This window comes from Choristoneura fumiferana, chromosome 3, assembly GCF_025370935.1.
Source record: "Choristoneura fumiferana chromosome 3, NRCan_CFum_1, whole genome shotgun sequence".
Taxonomy (NCBI): Eukaryota; Metazoa; Arthropoda; class Insecta; order Lepidoptera; family Tortricidae; genus Choristoneura; species Choristoneura fumiferana.
Window position 1 is genome coordinate 17,509,631 of NC_133474.1, and position 24,341 is coordinate 17,533,971.

At 36.4% G+C, this 24,341-nt stretch overlaps 3 protein-coding genes and 1 long non-coding RNA gene across 6 annotated transcripts in view; 3 read left to right on the forward strand and 1 right to left on the reverse strand.

The window, feature by feature from the left end:
• LOC141426817 (uncharacterized) overlaps positions 1-10,380 on the forward strand; it is a 62,355-nt gene extending 51,975 nt beyond the window's left edge. The window contains exon 3 of the long non-coding RNA XR_012451261.1: positions 9,965-10,380. This is a non-coding gene — a long non-coding RNA (uncharacterized lncRNA). The remainder of the gene's footprint in view (positions 1-9,964) is intronic.
• On the reverse strand, positions 212-11,729 carry Upf2 (UPF2 regulator of nonsense mediated mRNA decay). 2 transcript variants are annotated; one of them, XM_074085992.1, is made up of 10 exons: positions 10,902-11,729; positions 9,038-9,250; positions 6,033-6,284; positions 4,765-4,904; positions 4,245-4,539; positions 3,661-3,876; positions 2,199-3,245; positions 1,976-2,125; positions 1,716-1,861; positions 212-1,639 (listed from the first exon to the last, which is right to left on the reverse strand). In XM_074085992.1, exons 1-10 carry the CDS (start codon positions 11,598-11,600, stop codon positions 1,465-1,467), a joined length of 3,333 nt encoding a protein of 1,110 aa, XP_073942093.1. In that variant the 5' UTR covers positions 11,601-11,729; the 3' UTR covers positions 212-1,464. The 2 variants fall into 2 exon arrangements, with proteins under 2 accessions (XP_073942093.1, XP_073942092.1); XM_074085991.1 differs by having other exon boundaries at positions 1,964-2,125.
• A 209-nt stretch (positions 11,730-11,938) lies between these two features.
• Positions 11,939-16,674, forward strand: LOC141426811 (asparagine synthetase domain-containing protein CG17486). Of its 2 annotated transcripts, XM_074085997.1 has the most exons (8): positions 11,939-12,124; positions 12,210-12,458; positions 12,541-12,715; positions 12,845-13,053; positions 13,253-13,659; positions 13,819-13,990; positions 15,050-15,291; positions 16,465-16,674. In XM_074085997.1, exons 1-8 carry the CDS (start codon positions 12,074-12,076, stop codon positions 16,652-16,654), a joined length of 1,695 nt encoding a protein of 564 aa, XP_073942098.1. In that variant the 5' UTR covers positions 11,939-12,073; the 3' UTR covers positions 16,655-16,674. The 2 variants fall into 2 exon arrangements, with proteins under 2 accessions (XP_073942098.1, XP_073942099.1); XM_074085998.1 differs by lacking the exon at positions 12,210-12,458.
• Positions 16,675-19,442: 2,768 nt separating this feature from the next.
• Positions 19,443-24,320, forward strand: drongo (Arf GTPase activating protein drongo). The gene is made up of 6 exons (XM_074086000.1): positions 19,443-19,678; positions 19,781-20,281; positions 20,356-20,492; positions 20,597-20,662; positions 21,120-21,253; positions 23,017-24,320. Exons 1-6 carry the CDS (start codon positions 19,515-19,517, stop codon positions 23,065-23,067), a joined length of 1,053 nt encoding a protein of 350 aa, XP_073942101.1. The 5' UTR covers positions 19,443-19,514; the 3' UTR covers positions 23,068-24,320.
• The last annotated feature ends 21 nt before the right edge of the window (positions 24,321-24,341 follow it).

Sequence of the window (24,341 nt, forward strand, 5' to 3'; positions counted from 1 at the left end):
TTACTCTCTTCTGTCATAGTTTTTTTTTTCATTGACGGAGGTGCGGCCACATACAGCCGCTCGACGCTTGTTTCCAGCGTTAAATCTGGTTACATGACATATATTGACAGAGCTAAATTCTGTTTCCCCGTTTGGCTAAATGCGCCAAGAACGCGAAGCTATAATTAAAAAAAAAATGTTGAGCTTTATCGCTGTGAAAAGAAAATACCTCTTCAATTTTGGAAAAAACACTGTTATTTTTTGGTTCCACTGTACGCGCCAATGTTACCGCCAAGCTTCGGATTGCCGGCCCACGCCAACGAACGCTCGTCGCTAAGCGGTCCAGCAGGGCTACTACGAAACTCGAAGTTCGTATCGTACCGTCCCTCTCGCTCTCGTATTAAATAGTATAAGTGTCAGAGGGACCGCACGACACGAACTTCGAGTTTCGTAGTAGCCCTGCTGAGTGAGGTCACCGGGTGACACTTTCCCGGCCCGGATAATACCTGCCTCCAGGCCTGTTGACCTAGGTAAGATTCAGAGTTATTTCCAGGCATATCCTTAAACATATGACAGTTTAGATTACTATGATGATGATTATTAATAATTGATTAACCACCCAATAATAATATAAAAGGTGTGCCAACAGTATTCGCAGGGTAGGAGAAAAAGGCAAGTTCCCAATCCGCACTGTGCCAGCGTGGTAACTCGGGCCCATTGGCATGCAGTGGGTCAATTCCAGGGTAGGTTCACTTTGATGAAACCACTAGACACAGTCAGGCGTTACTTTGCGGCATGCAGTTCCTCCACCAAGTTCAGGTAAGGTAGCAAAGTAATTGTTTCAGTTCATATAAAAGGAGTTTAAATTATAAAAATAAGAACATTACTTTTATCATTTAATAGGTGTTTAATAGCAAAAAGTAAGCGCGTCAGGGTAATTTACGGATTAAAGAGGTAAAAACCTCCTGATGGAAAATTAAAATTTGTTTGATTCACTGATCACGAACAATATATAGAACATCGGAAAAACAAAAGGGTGCGTTTGTTTATTTATTTCCGGCTTCGTATACGTAGCCTTCTTTTAACCGAGCAACAGCAACAACAAAATTGTTTCACCATGTTGCTAACAAATGATAGTTACCATACCAAACACTTACGCCGTGTAAGTACCCCAATGCTACGAGTACTAACAAAACAGTATTCATATCGCCGGTCTCACTGATTATATGTACATCACAGCTGGTAAGTACAACACACAACTTAATAAACCTATTTACGACATTTTCATTCGTAATAAATTGATCATCAGCCTTATTTCGCACGAAGCCTCGAATTTATTTACTGAAATGCTTCAATCGATCATTCTATATTACACCATCGCTATATAATCACGTCAAGTCTACTGCTCATAAGGAAGATTTATTTCTGAAAAAGATCCAGAGTATTCCGCTGAAATAGATCCATTCCATTGCTACCAATTCTAGTTCATTTAAATTTCTTTGGTCCGAATATGAGGTCTGCGTCTGGGGCACCTTTTGGATGTTGGTACTTCTGTCGGACGTGTTGTCCGCGATTAGGGTTCCCACTTCCGCCGGAGCCGCCACCACTTTCTGCGCTATACTCTTCTTCTTCCTGCCTCTCTGAGATGTTTAAGGTCAAGCTGAAATAGAAACAAAAGTTTACATCTACAGTCAACACGGATTACAATAAACACACAGTAAAAGAGTAATATCTACCGCTTGACTCTCTCCTTTTCCTGTTTATCTGCTAAGGCCTGCTGCTGCAAGTTGCTAGCTAGTTCTGGGGGAGCGTTAAATGATTTGTATTGCGGCTTGGTTCCCTTTCTCACCATCAAAACAAATTCTACTCCTTCTTCGCCTTGCTGTAACAGAATTGTACCATGAGCATAACATATATATTTTTTAATAATTGCTAGTGATATCGTGTAATAAAATAAATAATGTAAATAATTGTTTGTACAGACATCAGTGCCTACCAGTAGCTGATCATAGGTCTTTTTGGTTGTTTGCCGATTAGTCATTGGAACTGCTATGTCTCTCTGTTGAGGCCTATTCTCGCGCTGTCGTTCTGCGATATTTTCCAAAACCATTTTCTCAAACGCCGACTCAAATTCTACATCTTCCACCTAAAAAAAATAGGATAAATTAAATTTATTTTATCACACTTTTAATTACAAAATTGAAGGCATGTCTTCGTACCGGTTTGTGAGCAGGTCTTCTCGGTTCGTTACTCATTTCATCACTCTGAACTTCGTTATCGTCATTTCCAGCATTTTCCGTCAACGGTTCATCGTCCGAACTTTCGTCCATTAACTGCGGGTTATCAGTTTCATCATCCGTCTCTACAATAGTATCTAATCCGTCATTGACACTATCATCTCCCTGATCCTCGTTATCATATTGATCCTCTTCTCCTAATTCAGGATATAAAGTCTGTCTCAAATCTTCAATCGCATCTTTGCATTGCTGCCAGTCCGTGAACAGAGTGAGTTTCGGTCGGAGAGTAGTCAAGCATTCCTGATAAATATACTTCACATAGATGGGAAATTTATTTTCTTCTGTCCAGCAAGGATCGGAGCATTTGAACCAATAATAATTTTGAAAGAAAACTAGGAAGTAGTCCAATCTTTTTTTGCTGGATCCACTATTAAAGTAGGCGCCGCAAGTTTCCAGCAAGGCGCAGACGAGTCTGATTCGGAACACGCTGTCTGGTGGGTCGAGGGGCGACACGGTGTTATGGTCGTTCGTGACTCCGAACGTGATGAAGGAGTACAAGACGTTGAAGACGTCACGGGAGTCGAGCAGCTTGTAGTTGTAAAGTTCGCCTAAGTATCGGACGGTGGCGATACGGCGCTGGTTATGGCGAGGATGCGGGTCCTCCATGGTGAAGCGGATCTCTTCAAGTACGGTGTCGACGACGGCGGGCGCGGCGGCCTCCTGCCAGGCGGCTAATTCAGCCGTCAGCCGCGCCAGCGCGCGTCGAGCACTCGCCCGGACCCTCCATCCTCCCGCTAAGTGCTGTATAGCCGCAGCCGCGACATCAGGATCGTCCCAGTTTATCTTTCGCATCAACCTGAATATTTTTTCCTCGTTGCTCTTCTGCAAGTCCTCGTGAAGTATTTTTCTGATAAACTGGAACATAGGCGGTTCCTCTTCTTTGGGTTGCGCGGGCGCCTCAGGTGGACAAACGTAGTAAAATGCGTTCTCTATCTGCGTCACGTAGCGCGAATCCAAAGCTGATACAGTCTAAAAATAATATAAATGTTAAAATTAACCTTTAGTCCGTTATATTTAGATGTAAGATTTAGTTAAGTCCATCCCCTGGCCTTTCCTTAAACATAACTTTCAAGTAAGGTGTACATCTTAAAACACAATTTTAGGGGAAGTTGGGTGGTTGAGTTAAGCACCTTTGTCGGGATTACTTGATCTCTCGAACTACCGCTGAACAGAACTCTCTACATTATGTACATGCTAGCTTATATACTAGAATATCTCTAAGGCACTGAGATGGCGGCGTGGCCTATCTGGATCGATCGCGCGTGCGATAGATATCACTGCATTCCAACTTAATCGACACGATCCAGATAAGTCATGTGCCAGCCATGGCACAACAATCACCCCTCCTCAGGTGCGAATATCTTCAATTGTTAAATAAACCTACCTTCTTTCTCATCATCTGCTGTAAGTAAATCATCGTCCTCTGATGTGTGTCAGGGTTGCAATACAGGTATCTCCCGCATGTCTCGAGCAGGTTGCACGCCATTTCTATGTGGTGATGTTTGAAGTCATGTAACAGTACTTTGAGACAGTACAGTGCCTCCATTTTGGAATATAGTGCGAATTTTACTAATTCTCCAATAAACCTCACTACTTTAATCTGTTAAGGAAAGATAAAGATTAGATCGGTTATGTCAGGTCAAAGTCGTCAACAGCTGCTGCAAATACACATGCGTTCGATGCTCAAGCAGTGCTGTGTAGTGACCAGCTCCAGTCCTGGGATAGAGCAAGAGGAGCGGTCTCTCTAGGCACCAGTAGAATACAAAATTTGATGGTGCTTTTTGAGAGGCGCGGAAGCGGTGTAGAGTAGACAATCTCACTCTATCTTAATCAAGAGCTAGAGCCGGCGCTGGTAGTTTATTTGTTTATACTCTTTATTTTTGTAGTAACAGCGGTACTGAGCGAAAATCTTGAAAACGTCAACAGCTGTGAATGTCTTAAAATTAAATTAGTTTTAAAGAAGTATACCTTTGATTCAATGTTGATTTGGTCCTTTTTCCTAACATGATATTTAAAATCCTGTTTAAGCATCTGACACAAGTCCATGCATACGTCAGGCAACACAGGGTATAGATTCGCTGCGAATCTTGAATAAAACGGGAGCAAATCGAGCCTCGTTCTGGCGACACTGAACAGCACCCTTGTCAGTTTCTTTCTATTGTTTTTGGTGTTGAGATTCAGCACGAAATCTACAGCTGCGTTGTCTATGAGCTCCCTGTTAATGCAGTTGGGCAACTCATTTAAGAATGCGTCAAGTGCATACCTGAAAACAAGCGACAATGAATTAATGAACCATTTTTCAGGGCATATCAAATCTTCTGGCTTAACATATAAATAATCGTTTCCATGATATTTATTTATCATTCATTTACATTATGAGAGATTTCTTTTATTGTGGTGTCTTCACTATACAAGGCACAATCCCTCCTCCCCCCCCCCTCCATTTAAATAATTAATTCTAATCATACATAACATAAAGTTAGTGTACTTGTTGGAGACGCTGGCCGGCTGTGTGTCGTCGGGCTCCACTTCGGGCGCGGCGGGCTCCTCCCCATCACTTAGTTCGTCCTCCTTTAGCTCTTCATCTAACATCTCCTCCGTGACTGTCTCTGCCTTGGTTTTCGTAGCCTTTCAACATTTCCCATTCAGTATTATGTCACACAAAAGCAAAAGGAACATGTTTGTAGTATATACTCGTAAGTGTGCCTAAGGCCCTGTTTACATTATTCAATTAAATTATTCCCAGTGACACTGCGTGCTCGATTTATTTTTAGTAACTAGTTAGAATTGCGGCCCGCTATGACTGGATTTGGAATTTTGTCAGTTTATACCCTAACTTAACACAATAGGCTACTTTTTATCCCAAAACACAGCATGGTTCCTGTAGGACAGTGATATGTGTGCGAATTTAAAAACCGGCCAAGAGCGTGTCGGACACGCCCAAAATAGGGTTCCGTAGCCATTACGAAAAAAATAAGTAAAATTTATATTATAATTGAGTAATATTGTATTTTATACGAAATCTTCCAAGTTTAGGTATATTTTATACCTTAGGCTGCTATTTACTCTTAAACTAGGTACTAATAATTCTCAAGCAAACTTAGCCGTTATAGTTTTCCTTAAAAGTTTGCTATACTTACCAGCAGCCTGATTTTTTTCAAATTTTTCCACCCACCGGTTTAGTTTTTAGAGGGGGGGACGCTCGATTTTTCATGAAAATTTGCACTTTAACGTTGAATATTTTGCAAACAAATCACTGGATCGAAAAATCGTTTTAGCAACCCCCTAATGGGTTTAAAAGAACTATCCAACGATACCTCACACAAGGTTAGATGATAAAAAAAAAATCACCCCACTTTACGTCTATGGCGTATTACCCTAAAAAAAATTTTTTGATTTTTTTATTGTACCATTTTGTCGGCATACTTTACATATATATCTGTGCAAAATTACAGCTTTCTAGCATTGATAGTCCCTGAGCAAAGCCGCGGACGGATAGACAGACAGACACAGACAGACAGACATGGCGAAACTATAAGGGTTCCGTTTTTGCCATTTTGGCTCCGGAACCCTAAAAAAACGCGCTATTGTGTGTTTTTCACCACAATATTATTCGTCAAGAGTTACAAAGAGAAAAGACAGTATCTGAGTTTAAAAACGCTATGCGCCTATAAGAAGCCTTTACGCGCTAACCCAAATTCAACGCGAGTGAAAGCGATAGCTCATAAATCTGAATGAATAGGTATTTTCTCTTGCCTCTTTAGGTTGATAGTTGGGCATGAACACTTTCAGATCAGGCAGACTGGTGTAAAATGTTCTTGTATCTTCATCCTGCCATGGGTCTGTTCCAGCCTGCATATTGAACTCTTCAGCCCCTCCAATAGTGACCGTTCCTGGGGTCTCTATCACAGTAAAGGACAGTGTCGGAGGCTCGCCGGCCTCCCCTAACTCCTCGCCAAGAACCTCGGCGAAGCTCTGAGCGCCTATGAGTAGTTTATCATATGTTGCCTGGAATAAAAAAATATTTTTGAGTAATTTGACTAATTTGATTAGTATTACTAAAATCTGCAAAGATTAAAGCCAGAAGAATACGTAAGTAAGTTTGTATTTGTGACGATCCATCAGAAAATGGTCCTTATGGCAGTTTCTAGTTGCGGAGATATTGACGTTTTTGTAAAATCCTTCGAAATTATATATTTTTTGTTTTTTGCAAAATAGTAAAATATACAGATAGACGTGTATTTGTAGCTTGATTTCACTAGTGTACATTAAGTATTTCTATATTAAAATTGGGTTCAAAGTTTAGTAGAAAAGGGTCCTTATAACAGAGCACATACAAGAATGATAAATCTGTTGATAAAATTGTTTAATTTACTTGCAACTTTTGCTAATAAGTAAGTTTGTTATATAGGAACATTTACAAAAAGTGCCTTGGTACCTACTTAATATCAATAAATACCCAACATAGGGTAGTGAACCGAAGTATTTATACAAGCTGGCAACTTTATTCCAATTATGATAATCCTTCTACTTATGATATTTAATTGGAATGTGAAAAACCGGCCAAGAGCGTGTCGGACACGCCCAAGATAGGGTTCCATAGCCATTGCAAAAAAATCAAGTACCTACCTAATATTTTTAAAAGGATTTCGTATTGTATTACGGAATCTTCCAAGATTAGGTATATTTTATTCCTTAGGCTGCTATTTAATGTTAAACTACTAATATTTCTCAAGCAATCTTAGCAGTTATAATTTTCCTTGTAAATTTGGTATAGGTACTTACTACCATCCTGATTTTTTTTTAATTTTCCACCCAGCAGTTTTTCGGGGGACGCTCGATTTTTATGAAAATTTACACTTTTAAAGTTGAATATTTCACAAACAGATCACTGAATCGAAAAATCTTGGCAACGCCCCAATGGTTTTATAAGATCCATCCAACGATACCCCACACTATAGGGTTAGTCGAGAAAAAAAATCACCCCCCTTTACGTCTATGGGAAGTAACCTAATTTTTTTTTATTTTTTATTTTACCACTTTGTCGGCGTGACTGATATATTCATGCCAAATTACAGCTTTCTAATACTAACGGTCTCTGAGCTTAGCCGCGGACAGACAGACAGACATGGCGAAACTATAAGGGTTCCTAGTTGACTACAGAACCCTAAAAAAGGGTTCGAGAAACCTTTCTTATCTTGACCGGGATTTTTGATCCCCCCTACCTCAATAGGGTAGGGGATGTGTTCTTTTACGGAAGTACTAGGTACTGTGTAAATTATTCAATATAAGCGTTTTATCAAAATACTCTTTAATTATCAAGATTTTAAGTTATCTCCTAATAACACTTTTTATTCAGTATTCTATTTTAATACAAGATTAGTATATAAATAATGTTACTATCGTTACATACTGTAATTATCAATATATTTTCCTTGCGATTGGTCATGCATAAGGACCCTTTTCTCAAATGTATGGGAGTAAATTTGTGATTTTTATGTAACTCAAATCGTTTATAAATAAAAAAATAAGACTTGTAGAATAAAAAAGACACTTTTGTGATACTTGTGTAGACTGATTAAATATAATTTAGAAGTCCCTATATGAAAATGTTAATGTTAAAGGGTGGGGTGAAAAATACAGGGTTATTTGTAATTCATTGGCATTCTTTTAACTCTGAACTCCTGCCACTTAAACAAATGTCTTTTGTTTTACGACTTTTTAAAACGGAGCCGTTAAACAAGATACATTTGTTTGAGTGGTGGGAGTTTGGGCTTGAGGGGACACTAGTGAATTACAAATAACCCTGTATAGTAATTATGTAATTTGAATGAAAAAATATATATTTCGTTAACTGTGTGATTTTATTTCTATCTTGAGATGTAAATTTAAATATCTCCAACTATATACTATGGTTCAGATTACAACATATTAAAGAAAAGTCCGAAAAATTGAATTATTCTTAATTTGGTCCTTATAGACGACTTACTCTAATCAAAGGCTGATTTTTCACGATCTGAAAGTCACATGAACAAAATCATAACTGAGCTTCAAAGAAAAACACCTTGAGATACATAATCAATCATCATCTATGTAACTTCCAATGGGAACATCCTTAAAATGAGTTTCAAACTTCTTTAAACGTTTTCTCAAAAGTGTAATACTTAGCATGTGTAGGTTTAATGTTTTTTTAGAAAAAAAAGTAAGTATGTGACTTAGGGTCATGGTTCTTTTTGTATTAGATAGCTTATTTAACGCAGGTTTAGGATCTATGCTTAACTCAATACCTGCCATAAGGACCCTTTTGCTACGGATTGTCACATTTATACTTTGAAATACTGAATGAGACCCCAGTATGATGTATGTTCAGCATCAAAAGTAGCTGCATACTTTTGTACTTTGTCGTTTTACAGCAACATACTTAACACCATACAAATTTGACAAATGTGGTAATGCAACAAAGTAAAAAAGAGATCCGCTACTTTTGATGCTGACTGTACTAAGCATATTTTTCGACGTAATTCAGGACTCGGGACTTTATCAAGAGAACTTGTGGACATTTGGAGGCCCTGGAATTTGGTGGGCCGCCCCTTGGAAATACCGACCCGATTATTCGTGTAGGTTCATGCCCATACAAAGTCATGTCAGATTGTCATGAGTTTCTATGGGCGTGTACACGAAAAATCGGGTCGGTACTTTCAAGTCGGTATTATCTGGGCCGGTAAATTAGTGTAACCCCCAGCAGGTATAGGTATAGTGACCTGGTGCTGGTCCAGCTGCTCGCGGCGCTCCTGCGAGAGCTCCCCGCGCGTGCGCAGCGTGCGCTGGTTGGCGGCGTGCAGCGCCTGCAGCTGCGCGCGCTCCTCCAGCAGGTGCCGGCTCAGCGTCGCGAAGTAGTCCCTCAGCAGGGTCCGCACCACAGCCTGCTTCTCCGCTGGGAGGAACGTGTTCCGAGGGATGCTGATGTTGAGTTTCTGTAAAATTTTGATATTTCAAATATCAGTACATCTAGTGAACAAAAAATACAGAGTGAATTGAAGATCAAAACAGATATTTTACGAGATGATTGAAGAGATTATTTAGATAATTTTTCAGTGAACAACTCTAAATATGTACTATTTTTTCTAAGTTCTAACTAAGGCAATCAGAAAATTAAAAAAAAATTACACACAGTGCTGCTCGCTAGTTTTGTTAGCTTGAACTTGGCTTGAGACGCTACCGCGTCTCTAGATTGTTTTCATAAACTCATTTTTAGGGTTCTGTAGCCAAAATCGCAAAAACGGAACCCTTATAATTTCGCCATGTCTGTCTGTCTGTCCATCCGCGGCTTTGATCTGGGAATATCAATGCTCGAAAGCTGTAATTTTGCACGAGTATATATGTTAAATGCCGACAAAATGGTACAATAAAAATTAAAAAAAAAAAATTGTTTTAGAATACCGGGATTGTTTTAGAATAGACATAGTGGGGGTGATTTTTTTTTCTCATCCAACCTTGTAGTGTGAGGTATTATTGGATAGATCTTTTAAAACCATTAGGGGGTTGCTAAAACGATTTTACGATTCAATGATATGTTTGCAAAATATTCAACTTTATTTTTTTTAATTTTCATTAAAATCGAGCGTCCCCCCCCCCCCCTCCTCTCTAAAGTTTTCTTTAAGAATTATTAGTAGTTTAAAAGTAAATAGCAGCCTAAGGTATAAAATATACCTAAACTTGGAATATTCCATACAAAATCCTTAGAAAAAAATTAAGAAATAATGGCTACGGAACCCTATTTCGGGCGTGTTCGACACGCTCTAGGCTTGTTTTTTTTTTTACTTTTTTAACCATCACTCCAACATAAATTAACATACATGTAATTTTATTAGATACTAAACACTCAAGCAATATCATTTGGCAGGACTTTTACTCTTTCAGGACTCAGGTATTTTATTCAGTTTGCTTAAAAATTACTAAACAATCTCTCCAGTCGTCCTGTTAACATACCTAAGTACATGAACCTTCAGTACAGCACGCGTTTGTTAAGATTCTTTTTGTAATACAATTTGTAATAATATAATAGAAAAAAAAAAAACATTTAAAACTGTTTATTGATAAGGTTGCCTGGAAGAGATTGCTCTGAAGCAATAAGGCAGCCTATTGTTTACCTTAAAAATCTCTATATACACGTTTTCTGTACTGCTTACTATGTGTTGGTGTTCAATAAAGAGTTATTGTATTATTTGTATTGTATTAAAACATCTATTTTTAACCCCCGATGCAAAAAGAGGGGTGTTATAAGTTTGACCGCTATGTGTGTCTGTGTGTGTGTGTGTGTCTGTCTGTGGCACCATAGCTCTTAAACGGATGGATCGATTTTAATGCAATTTTTTTAAATTGGTAGCAGGTATTACTAAAGTAAAGTTACAAAACAAATTGCCTCAGCAGTATCCTTAATTGCATTATTACCTCAGCAGTATCCTTAACTGCATTATTACCTCAGCAGTATCCTTAACTGCATTATTACCTCAGCAGTATCCTTAATTGCATTATTACCTCAGCAGAATCCTTAACTGCATTATTACCTCAGCAGTATCCTTAATTGCATTATTACCTCGGCAGTATCCTTAATTTCATTATTACCTCAGCAGTATCCTTAATTTTCTTGGGCACTAGTCCAGCATAGTCCTCCCCGCAGTGCTTGCAGAATGACAGCAGTATGGGTATGTTGTTAGGCTCATCCTTGTCCATATTGATGAGCACAGTGAGGACATTCCCCAACAACGGTAAACCTATTTTATTTGGAAATACTCCAACTGACACCAGCTCTGCATAAAACCTTATATCAACACGCAACTTAGAAGAATTTGTTATCTTATCTGTTATTTTCAGAAGTTTTTGCCAGTTTTCAAAGAAGTTTGAAGAGAATTCTGAGTATGTGCGATGCAGAGCTGAACATAAATTTATTGCAGCAGGAATATCAGACATTTTCAACTTTGCCTCAGCTATCGCCGCCGCTACCTCTGAGATATACTTAGTAAGGTTTAAGGCACCAAAATCTTTCATTAGCGCGTCCAGTTGAATCGCACTAAACGATTTCAACTTTTTCACAAAAGTTGTGTTCTTCTTTAATCCCGAGTCCAATTTAGAAAAGTAGTTTTCCGGAGGTCGAACACAATTCAGATTACTGTTCCTCATTTCAGTTTTTTGCTTGATTCGAGCTTCTAGGTTAGTTATATATTCAGTGAGAGCAATTTTGTCCTCCTCTTCCGTATTTTCAGTCGTCTCTTCCACTGTTTCATTTTTCTCGGTGTCGTTATCCGCTGCACTCATTTTTGTCATTGATAAATCACAAACACGTTAGATTGAAATTAATATACGACCAGTCGTTGATTGCAATAATTATGTTCATTGGTTTTGTGTTCAGTTCCACGTCCACGTCCATGCGCGTAGCTTTTTGTTTGTGATAGATATATTTGTGTGCGAGTGATGTGACATTGACTGACATGACTGATTACAGAGATTTGACAACGACATTACAAAGGTGTATTTTGCTACAGAATTATTTTTAGCGTTTCTAATTATGGCTTGGACGCATTTTACCTGATAAAGTATCAACACCACACGTGACCATATCTCGTTCGATGAGCGACGCGTTTTCTTCCCTATATAGATATACTCTGTGGTGAAATCTGACATTTGATTTGACATTAGGTTTAATATACGTGTGTAGTACTTACTGTAAAAATATTTTAAATAAACTTAATGAGTGGAAATTAGATTTGTTTTAGTTTTGCCTAAATTTTTTACCAGACATGTGTGGAATAATATGTCAAATCTGCTATCCAGGTTCCAACAACACTTTAGTACGTAATTTCTCCATAAATTGCCATTCAAAACAACTTTTTAACGGCACCAACTTCAAACAGACCTAAAAAAACTTTTCACCAGGATGAGGACATTCTACGGCGAATCAAGAACCGAGGTCCCGATTGCGTTCAAACTAAAGAAATATATACCGAAGGAAGCCGTGTTTTGTTCTGTGGGGCAGTGCTATGGATGCAGGGCCCGCAACTGACCCCGCAGCCTGTGGAAAACGACTGCGGGATTCTATTATACAACGGAGACATATTTGATGACAGCTGGGACGATAATATCTCTGATACGCTTATTATTATGAATAAAATTTCCCAGAGAACAGTATGTGAGATAAATTTTAATAACCTACCCAAAATCATAATTATGTATTAAACATACATTACCATATTTTATTCTGTTGCAGTCCAGCTATTCAGAACATCACATTGTTAAAGAAATTAAATCATTGAAAGGCCCCTTTAGTATCATTTACTATGATAAGCTGGCTGAGGATTTATATTTCACAAGGGACAGAATAGGCAGGAGCAGTCTGCTGTTTGATAAAACTGAAGATTCTGTAGTGATTAGTAATGTTTTAGGTATGTTATCATTATTTAGTTATGTTTTATAAACACAAATATTATTTACTATTATTATTAGTTCATACTTAGTCTTTTTTGTGGAAAGTCAAGTCCTGTTGTAATAAAAAGAAGATATTTTATTTTCAGATAGAAAAAGCAGTTGCGTGGAAGTTCCAGCCACTCATATTTACATTTTGAACATTAAAACTAACAAAGTTAGAATACATTCTTGGGCCAATGATACAATTGATGAATGTTTGATTGAAGACTTAAATGATTCATTTCAAAAACAACAAAAAATACCAGATGAAGATTTTACAGTAGATTCTGAAATTGCTTTAGATCTGACTGATGAGGTAAATACTGCAATTTTTTGTACTAAAAAAAAGATATTGACATGGCCAAAGTTACAAAAATATGTATACACAACCTTAATGGAAGTGCATAAAGTAGTGTTTACATATTTTTGTAACTTTGGCTGTGTCTTTCCACTTGACTACATTTTTCAAAATTTTAACCAATACCAATTTTATAAATTTTGTGTATCATTTTCAGGAAAAATTGAAAGATTACATAAAATCAATAGCTGTAAATAAACAAAGCAATTTAAAGGTACTGACCAATCTTTTAGCTCATCCAACTATCAAAAAAACTGTTGATGCAATTACAGAATTACTGGATAAAAGTGTAGAAATCAGATTGAGAAGGCAACCCAATAGGTGCAAAGAATGTTTACTTGATAAACCAGTTACTTGTTCACACGCAACAATAGGAGTATTATTTTCTGGTGGCTTAGATTGTACTATTCTGTCACTTCTAGCCAATAAATATGTGTCTAAGTGGCAAAGCATTGACCTTATTAATGTAGCCTTTAAAAAGGATGCAGTGGGATCATATGATGTACCAGATAGAGTAACTGGTAGACAATCTTTTGAAGAACTGAAAACTTTATGTCCATCAAGGTAAAAATCCTTTTTACTTCTATAATGACATTTTTAATCACACCTAGACAGATTACTTATAACCCAGTGCCAAACTAAATAGATTTTGTACCTTCTACCATGAAGTGTATTATGAAGGACAGCTTTATCCAATTAATCTTTTTTATTTTGTTTTTGCAGAGAATGGAATTTTAAAGAGATCAATGTCCCTAAAGAAGAACTAGAGGAGTTTCAAATTAAAACGATTGCAGATCTCCTATTTCCAAGAAGGACAATATTGGATGAAAGTTTAGGTTCAGCTTTATGGTTTGCATCACGCGCCCAAGATGAAAACAGTGTTTCCCCATGCAGGGTAAAGACTTTATTTTTTCTACTAAACCTAAAGCAACTGGTTGCCAAAAACATAAAAAAGTTGAAGTATTCCCTACTGGCTTTACCTGCGGCTTCAAACGCGTAAACCATTAGGTCAGTTGGATTAAAATTCCAGGATTTTGACAAGATTCCCAAATATTATGTTCGTTGTGGATTTCAGTAATGTCGCGCAAAGAAACACCAGTGCTAAATTTCATGTGTGTAGCAGCCCTAATTTTGGGATTTCATCCAGATCCCGTGGGAATATCAGGATAAAAATTATTCTATGTTATTCCAGACTTCCAGCTATCTACATACCTACTCAAGGTCCATGTAAACAGTTTTACCAATCAATCCCAAAAATAACTTAAAGCTCTCGGCGCCATGAAAGTTCCATGTAGTTAGCACAGTTTATATATAAGCTAAAGCAGTATGACAGCTAGGCATATTTTGTGAGATAAATACCTACGGTCCAATAGAGATTTTTGTAAAATAGAAACAAAAAATGTTTAGTTCAAGCTGTATCTCCGACGGTCGAATAGCTAAAAATAACTATTCTGAAAGTTCCGTATTATCAATTATATTTTTCACGACTTAAATCGCGCGCTTAAAAACTATTAAAATTATTCCTATAACAATTTACATTCTGTTGGATATTAGAATCTATTAAATATGGCCTCTTTCTGAATCTAAATGTAATAAACATATACAAACAAAAAACAATAACTGAGAAACTGGTAAAACGATAGATAAGTATATATATATTTTTTACAACTATTTTAAACTATTATTAATTAAATCCCTTACATCATAAAACAAATAAACCCTGAGCCGTTTTTTAAACAATTTAACACAATTTATGGCCTTTAAGTCAGTGGGCAATACCTATCTATCACCAAAACGCGACTGCAGTACCGCGAGACCCCCTTCGGGGCCGTGTAGAGCGCGCGTCTGTGTGAGTGTGTTCGTTTCGATCGATTTGTTCATAGCTTCCATACTACTTTAGCTTATATATATACTGTGTAGTTAGTGTATGTATATAAATAGATCAACTTTACAGGTATTATTACTAGGTTCTGGCGCCGATGAATTGTTTGGAGGATATAAAAGGCACTACAATGCCTTCAAGCGTCATTCCTGGTCAGGACTGGCCAGAGAGCTGGAGCTGGATTGGCAGAGGATAGCTTTCAGGAACTTAGCACGGGACAATCGGGTGATTTGCGACCATGGCAGGCAGCCTCGAATGCCGTACCTGGATGAGGACTTTACTGATTATGTGCTGAAGTTGAAGCCATGGCTAAAGTAAGTATATTTTATAAGTTTTTATTAATTAATAAAAAGTCATTTATTCAAACTTTTGGGGCAGAAAAGAGTTTTTCTTGGGGAACTGGGGCAGACAAATGAATTTTCAAACTAGGTAATTTTTTGTACTCAAGGTCTTCTATGTGAATTTAATCATGACATGAAAAGTAATAAAGAAATTTTTTAACAAAAGAGTAAAACTGACTCCAAAAAAAATAACAAAAAATGGAACTGACTACAAAACCCTTGAAAATGTTTTTTTAGCTCGAAGTTGGTGCCTCAGCGCGAGCCAGCAGGAATGGAACAAAAGTCGTGTACCTTACCTACATACTATGGGTTTCAATCACTCCTGCTGGGTTGTGCTGAGTCACAGACTTCGAGCTTAAAAAAATATTTTCAAGGGTTTTGTAGTTGGCTCCATTTTTTGTTTTTATTTTTTATTTTTTTGGACATGGTTTAACTTTTTTGTTAAAAATTTACTTTATTTATTTTCTCACTTTTTAGTGATTCGTTGCCAAAGTACATCTCACAACGATTCTATTAAGCCCAAACACGGCTTAGTTAGTTATGTTGTTTTGTAACAGAGTTCCGTTGCCTACCTTCCGCCTTCAGCATCAGATCAGATCAAAAGAATCATCAACTTAAAGCTTCTTAGTCGCTTATCTAGTTATATTAATCATAATCGCTTATAGACGAGCGAGCATTACTTAGCTTTCACAAGTTCCATTGGTCATCTATGGTCTTCTTCATCAGGTCCAGTTTATCAAATGATACTTTTGGAATGTAAATACTACAAAATTTGAGGTTTGCCCTCGATTACCCTAGGATCCCATCATCAGATCTCGACTTGGTGACAATGGGACCACCTCAGAAGAGTACTCTTTCGAATAAAAAAGAATTTTGAAAATCGGTCCACAATTGACTGAGTAATTGGTGAACATACTTAAAAAAAAATAAAAAAAAAAATACTAAAATTGGACCAGAACCTCCTCCTTTTATTAAGTCGGTTAAATAAAAATAAAGTTATTCATTACTGCAATTCTTCTGGTCCTTGAGATCTATATAATTATAATACTATATTAAAATACATAAAAATATATCTATAGTCTTCCATCTCTATGAACAATGCTCTAACCCAGATTTTCAGAAGCTAAGTACAATAATCGTTTCCAGGTGCTTCCCCAGTGATGATTATGGCCCAGGGTTAGGAGACAAGCTCATGCTAAGACTAGTGGCCTTCAGTATGGGCCTGAGAGAGGTTGTCACATTTCCTAAGCGAGCACTGCAGTTTGGATCAAGAATAGCCAACAAAAAGGAGAAGGGCAGTGATTTGTCAAAAACTTTTCAGTTAACAGGAAAATAAAGAAGTTGTGAGCATTTTGACCTCAGTATTTGAATAACCTAGTTTTGCGTTGTTTTTTTTTTATTTGACTGGATGGCAAACAAGCAAGTGGGTCTCCTGATGGTAAGAGATCACCACCGCCCATAAACATCTGCAACACCAGGGGTATTGCAGATGCGTTGCCAACCTAGAGGCCTAAGATGGGATACCTCAAGTGCCAGTAATTTCACCAGCTCTGCTGTTGCAAGCACTACTGCTTCACAGCAGGATAAGCGAGCAAGATGGTGGTAGCAATCCGGGCGGACCTTGCACAAGGTCCTACCACCTGCAAAGAATGATATGAAACATCAAGGTGTTACTCTATGATCTATGAATAAAGAAGTGTTACTATAATTTTATTTTGCATTATTATTACACATTCATTAGGATTGATAACTTTCATTGTAATTAGAACTTTTATAAAATCTTTATTTTTAATTCCTTTTTTTTCTCCTTTTCATAATGATGACAATGTAGTCTAATTTTTGTAGCCTTTTTATGGCTCAATTTAACATTAACTCGAGTCAGCATTGTATCCCAAATTGCCATAGTCACAATAGTCACACCAATGAACACATCAACAAATAAAGTTCAATATTAATGCTTTTAAAAATACAATAATTCATGATGCAATCAGTCTTGTTATTCAACACTAGCTTCTTCTTTTTTACAATGTGCTTTGTAATGCTTCCGTAGCCCACTGTGTGAGCTGTAGGTCTTACTACAATTACTACAGTTGTATGGCCGTGCACCTGTGTGCGTGCGCATATGGCTGTGGACATCACTAGAACGCTTAAACCGCTTGTCACATTGCAGACACTTAAACTTTCTTTCATCACTATGTATCTTCATGTGTCTAACCAGATCCTGACGTTTTGTGAATGATCTTCCACAAAATTCACATACGTATGGTTTTATACCAAGATGAGTCCTCATGTGAATTACTTTATGCTCTGCTCGAGTAAAACTTTTAGAGCATAGTTTACATGAATATTGTTTTATTCCTGAGTGTGTTACCATGTGTTTTGTTAGAACAGATTTATTTTTGACTATCCGGCCACAAATTTCGCATTGGTGAATTTTGTAGCTTGAAACATTTTTTCTTTTCTGTTTTGTTTTTTTAATTATTTGCATTTTGCTATTGTTTGTTTTTAATTCATTGGTTTGTTCTAATGTAGGTTTAGTGTCTTCAGTTTTGAAGAATGATGAATTGTTAAAGTATTGTGAACAGAATTCTGCACCAACCTCGTCAGGCAGCCAGGAATCAAATGAGTTGTGCAATTCACTGCTAAGTTTATTAAATAGCTCACACTCCATTTTTATATTATCTAGGTTGGGCTCTTCAGGGATATGTTTATTTGCTGTAAATGAACAGTTATTCATTGTTTTCAGCTTTGAGTCTACATATAAACACTTCTGCTTGAAATTATAAAATTTTTTGATATTCTTCTCACATGATCTACAAATAAGCACAGGCAAACCATCTCTAACACTCATCTGCAAAAAAGACATTAAATACTTTAAGAATAACTGCCTAATGGTAAATAACTACTATATTTTTGAAAAGAGAGCTGATGTTGAATGCCCTATCTACATTACCAACTGGTAATGTATGTTGCAGCTATAAATAAATAAATAAATATCACCGGACAAATCACACCAATTGACCTAGTCCCAAAGTAAGCTTAGCAAAGCTTGTGTAATGGGTACTAAGCAACGGATAAATATAATTATATAGATACATACTTAAATACATAGCAAACACCCAAGACCCGAGAACAAACATTCGTATTTTTCATACAAATATCTGCCCCGACATTGGAATCGAACCCGGGACCTCAGGCTTCGTAGTCAGGTTCTCTAACCACTAGGCCATCTGGTCGTCAAGCTATGAACCAAAACAATTATTACATTTCATTGTTTTTTTAGTTTTCAATTTATGATAACGCTGATCACACTGCGTGCTGAAAGAAGACCGGCTTACCTTTAAATCAATGCAAAATTGCACTTTCTGATCAAGTGTTGTATCACCATCAATTTTGAATAAATCTGTAAGTGTTTCTGTGCTCATACAAAGCCTGCAGGTTACTTCAGTTTCAGACATAATTTATTAAATTTTATTGTTATAACCATCCATCCACATTATAACCGTACATATAACCAACCATCCACATCGAACGAACTCTGATTGTACCTATCTGTGCTGTGGTTACGTTAGTACAAATTATGTATATTCTGTGGTGGTAGGTAATCAATGTAACGATGTTAACGAACCATGGTGCAAACAAGAACCACTTGATGTCAGTCAGCGTCAGCAGCCAAATGTCATCGTGCAATGGCATTATTTCTCTTTCTCCTTTACCGATTTTTCTTTCCACATATTTTCTTCGATTTCTATCGGAGCCTCAGAGCCAGAGGAAGTAAATACAATCGGAGCATTAGTCTTTTTTTAGTAATGAGCATCGTATCGTGAGAAGGTCGCTTTATAGGTGTAAGTGGGTGTGGTAGATGCTTTACTTTCGTACTGAGGATAATAATCTGTGGAATGACTGAAGGGAACGGACTGAACCGGTGACACTATCCCGGCCCGGATAATACTGGGTTGGAAACACCGACCCTGTTTTTCGTGTACGCGCCCATAGAAGCTCCTGTCAGTTTCTATGGGCGTGTACACAAAAAACAAGGCCGGTATTTACATGTCGGTGTTATCCGGGCCGGGAAAGAGTGTCACCCGACTGACTGAACCATGACTACTGCAAAATTGGCATTTCATTTTTTTTATTTCTAATCTGTTTGCTGTCTATCTGTCTGGCCTGTCTTGTCTTGTCTTGTTTGTCTAAAAATGGCTGCTAACCGTCGAAAGCAAGACGACAAAAATTTAGAAATTTTACGTGAACTTATATCAATTAATGGGAATAAATATTGTTTAGATTGCAACCAAAGAGGACCTACGTACGTTAATTCTACTATCGGTTCATTCGTTTGTTCAAAATGCTCGGGAATGCTGTAAGTATTATTTTCTGCGTTGCTTTGTTATTGCTTTTGTGTTGAAAATTAGACCTGATCTTTAATTAAATCTGATCTTTGATCTGCACGATCTTATTGCAGTCGTGGCCTTACGCCGCCTCATCGGGTAAAGTCTATTTCAATGGCCACATTTACCCCAGAAGAGATAGAATTTATAAAAGTGAGAGGAAACGATTACTGCAGACGCGTCTGGCTAGGGCTCTACGAGGGTGAAAGTGTGAACTTTATTGATGAACAAAGTGTCAAAGACTTCATGTCGGATAAGTACGAGAAGAAGCGATACTATCTGGAATCTCCGCTTAATAACCCGCCGGTCACAAATGGCAGTTTAACATCAAGGAGTAAGTCGAAAACTAAAGCCGGAAATACGGTAGCGAGCACTGCACCGTTGATATCGATGGCTGCGCCAGTTTCCAAGGCGACTGTGAACAATAATACACTGGTCAACACACCGAAATTCGGAAGTAGTTTGCTTTCATCGGGCAGCGATAACGTGAGCATGAAGATAGCGCGGCCCGTGCACGGCTCACCGCCCGCACTCGCTCCCATGGCGCCGCCCGCCGCACCTGTTCCAGTACCTGAGTCAGTTACATCTCTTGATCATAATTATTAAAGCTTTAATTTTTCTATGTGATGAGCAAATGTTTTTTTTTCAGTTTTCCTGTTGACTTTTCAACTGCAAATATTTATAACAGTAGCCAGTTCAATAACAATGTAAACAACAATTTTGTGCCTCAGTCAACAACAAGCACCCCAGCTTTTGCTGCATTCACTCCACCATCATCAACTGCAAGTAGGTATATCACATTAACTAGAATAGTTTGTAATAGACATTAAGTTACTGTAATTCAGTATTGTGCCGATTATAAAAATCTAATTTTATCATTGATATTTCAGATGATCGTTATGCAGCCTTAGCAGATTTAGATCATGCTTTAAGACAGCAAAATATGAAGACAATGGGTATGCAAACATTACATATTTTTTCATATAACTATGCACATGCTAGTGGTTTCCTGTGAATCCATTTATCACTATTGCATGGGAACAATGCTATTTTCTGGAATAAAAACTATCCAAACCCTTTCAAACCCAGTCGAGTATGAAGAGTTACGACAATGGACTTTACGTTCAATCCATGTTAAGTTCAATATTCAAACGTAAGAGTTATGACAGTAGGCATTATGTACAATCCGTGTTAAATTCAAAGTTAATTAACCTGCACAATCATATTGGCTGGGTTTGAAAGGTTAAGTCCTTACAAAGGTCTCAAACTATCTCCATCTCAAATTTCATCTAAATCAGTTCAGCAGTTAGTTACTTTCACAGTTACTTTGTTAGTAAGCATCAAGGATCTTTATCTATATGGGAGCTAAGCATATAATTTCACAACAAGCTATTAACCTAATCATGTTTACAGAGGAAGGAAGCAACATAAGTAGCAAGAATCCATTCCAAAGTGCATCAACCCATGATCTGGTTGCAAACAAGAATCCATTCTTTAATGGTAGTTGGAGTGTTGCCGCTGCTGCCGTACCTGTCAATCCATTCATGGTGAGTGGTACTTTACTCTTACTGTGCTTTGTGCTTTTAAAGTTCAATAATGAAATTGATGTTTATTGGTTATTAAGACATTTTAAAACTATATTATCAATAACTGTTATCAATGTGAAAATGGAGAAGTTGTCTGTCTGGTATTTAAACAACCACTGTCAATTTTTTTATTTTTATATTCTGAGAATCAAGTGTGGGATGATTAATACCCGACTTACTGATATAATTATAATACATAAAACAATTAAAAGAACCTATCTGACTAAGATCAAAGCCAATTTTTTTTTATATCGCTCTTTCGTGGGTTTTGCCATTGTATAGTAAAAAAAAACTAGAAAAGAAAATACCTGGTAAAAAGTTCCAAAATATCTTTATTCAATTTAGGCTATAACAATCATTTATGAATATCAAGAAAATAATCTACCTCTAATCTTTTTGACACTATTTTCTAGAATCTAGACAGACTTGGGGGTTCAAAGTGTGTAACAATAAACTTTTGTATTTGTCTTCTATCTTATCATCATTCTATCTGATCATTGAGTTTTATCTTTCAGTTGATATGAACCTTAACCCTCATTGAGCAAGTATGTTTCAAATAAAGAGCTATTTATAAATAAAAAATCATTACTAAAGTGAGAAAATCTTATATGTTACAGTCTTAAAGTTTGTTTGTTACTCTTTCACGCCATATCAAAATAAATTATAACATTTTGTATGTACTTACTTGTACAATCAATGTCTAAAATATAACACAGATTATATGTTTTATCCTGCTATGCTATTCCCCTCTGGGATCAGAATAAAGTACCAAATTTTCAACCACTACAATTAGAGACATTAGAAATTTGAGGGTATTTTTTATGCAATTTTAAAGAAATCCATGATGTAAATTTTTAGAACATGGGAATATTTGCAAACTTCCAAAAATTCATCTGCTAGACCTAATGGTTCACTTGTGCAAATCCTTGGGCAAGAGCTAGTATAGTAATAAATTAATTAATCTTGTCAACAACATCACTATTTTAGCCTGTTCATGCTACTTTATCATCCAGGAAATTATACTAATTTGTGCAATGGTTCATGGAACTTGTTATCAGTAACTATGTACATTCCAATGAATCACAACAAAATTTTTATCAAAATATACTTGTGATTCATAATGTTAGGGTTTTTTTATTATGGATACTCACAACAGTTTGTGTGTAAGTTTAATCTAATAATTGTAAAAAAACTATGTTGTTTATATATTTGGGGTTTAATTGCAACCATTTATCTAATCGTAAATTAAACAATGCTTTATACTTGGTTTGGATAGGTATTTTACTAAATGTAAATAAAATAATGTCAATTGGTGTCTTAAATATTGAAATTCCCCTTTTAACTATCTAAACATTTACATTTCTGTATTTAAATACACTAGTCTAGTTTATATTACAATGACAGATATGTGAAATGTTTAAAATCCTTGAATTTACCAAATCTGGTAGCTGAAGATAAATACTTATCCAAACCAAGATAAGTATGGGTTTGGGTGTCGAACTTACATTTATAAAAGTGATAGGTATTTGCCTAAATAAATATAAAACATCCATGATTGGGCACAATTTTGGGAAAGAAATTCACAGAACTCTGCCCCTACTGGATTTGAGTCTGCTACTGCAAGCTCTAACTTGGTAGTGAGGTTTGCTAACCAGGATTCTATGCATGCATCAATGTAATGTGTGTTACTTATGTCTGATTAATTTCTTGTCCTTTTTTTTCAGCCTGCACCAAACCCTGGAAACTATGTCAATTCAAATAATCCTTTCCTTTGATGAATCTATCAATTTTACTAAAGATAAGTAAGAACAATATCAAGAAATGGATGTCTGCAAAATAAAATACAAAAGCACAAAATAAGTTACAAAGATAAAATAAAAAAATGTATAATTTTTTACTACTATGTATTGTTGGTAATATATTGGTATTACAACTATTTTGAATATCTTAGTAGAAAATAATAATGAATATGCTTATTATATTCAAAATAAGTGCCTCCGTTTGCCTTAAAAGGTTTTATAATTGTCTTTAATTAAACATTAAGTGATTGGTGGTACAGTACAATTGTCCAAGTGTTTTAGATTACATCAGAATTTGTTGAGATACGAGATCTGGTTATGATTGTGTAACAATTACATTGAATCTGTAGATATAATATGTATAACGCTCACTAGCTAGCTAGGCTATCTCTGCACTGTCTGAAGCCACCTTTAGCATTTTTCGCTAAAAACTCAAATGCCTGATGATAGCTGTAAATTTTATTGTAATATGGCAATGAATCTGTCAGTCGCTTATTTAGACATTATTAGAATATTTATAGATATTGGCGTAGTTGTGTTGCGTGTATGTGGTTCTATTCTATGCTAGTTTGCATATATATCTACTACACTGGACAAGTATTTTGATGAGTGAGTCAGCAGCATGGAATGATGAAGTCATCGCGCGGAGTGGCCTTATATTGATAGTCATCATGAAAGGAGTGACATTAGGCACAAAACAATTGTTAGTTCAGAACAAATTCGTAACGAACGAAATATTTAACGTGTTAATCCTAAACAAAGAGTGATATTAATTAAGTATATTCAAAATCTACTAATACGAAAGTGCTAGTTGTGCGCATGCTATTCCATTTTTAATGAAGTTTTAGAGGCTTAACATTGTTAATTTTTATCAGTATGTATTATCTTTTTTATTCCATGATTAATGTGTACGTGCATTTTAACTTGTGTGTTAATTTTATTTTCGCAACGCCCAGTCACTATTTTATTACCTGTTAATAACATTAACCCATGACAACGGCTTTTTATTTTGTCATAATTTGTAAGAATAAATTTATTTAAACTTTTTATATTTTTGTAATACATTATCACTGGAAATTTGGATACTTAGCGCCTAAGTGATGGAAGGGTTAATCGCTGCAGATTTTATACAAGTCTGAAGTAGCCCCCAATCCACATGCTTGATTTGGTCTGTGATTTAAATCAATCTTATCAATGCACTGCTATTTATTAAATAGTTATTAAATTAATGTATTGTTTTTATTTTATTT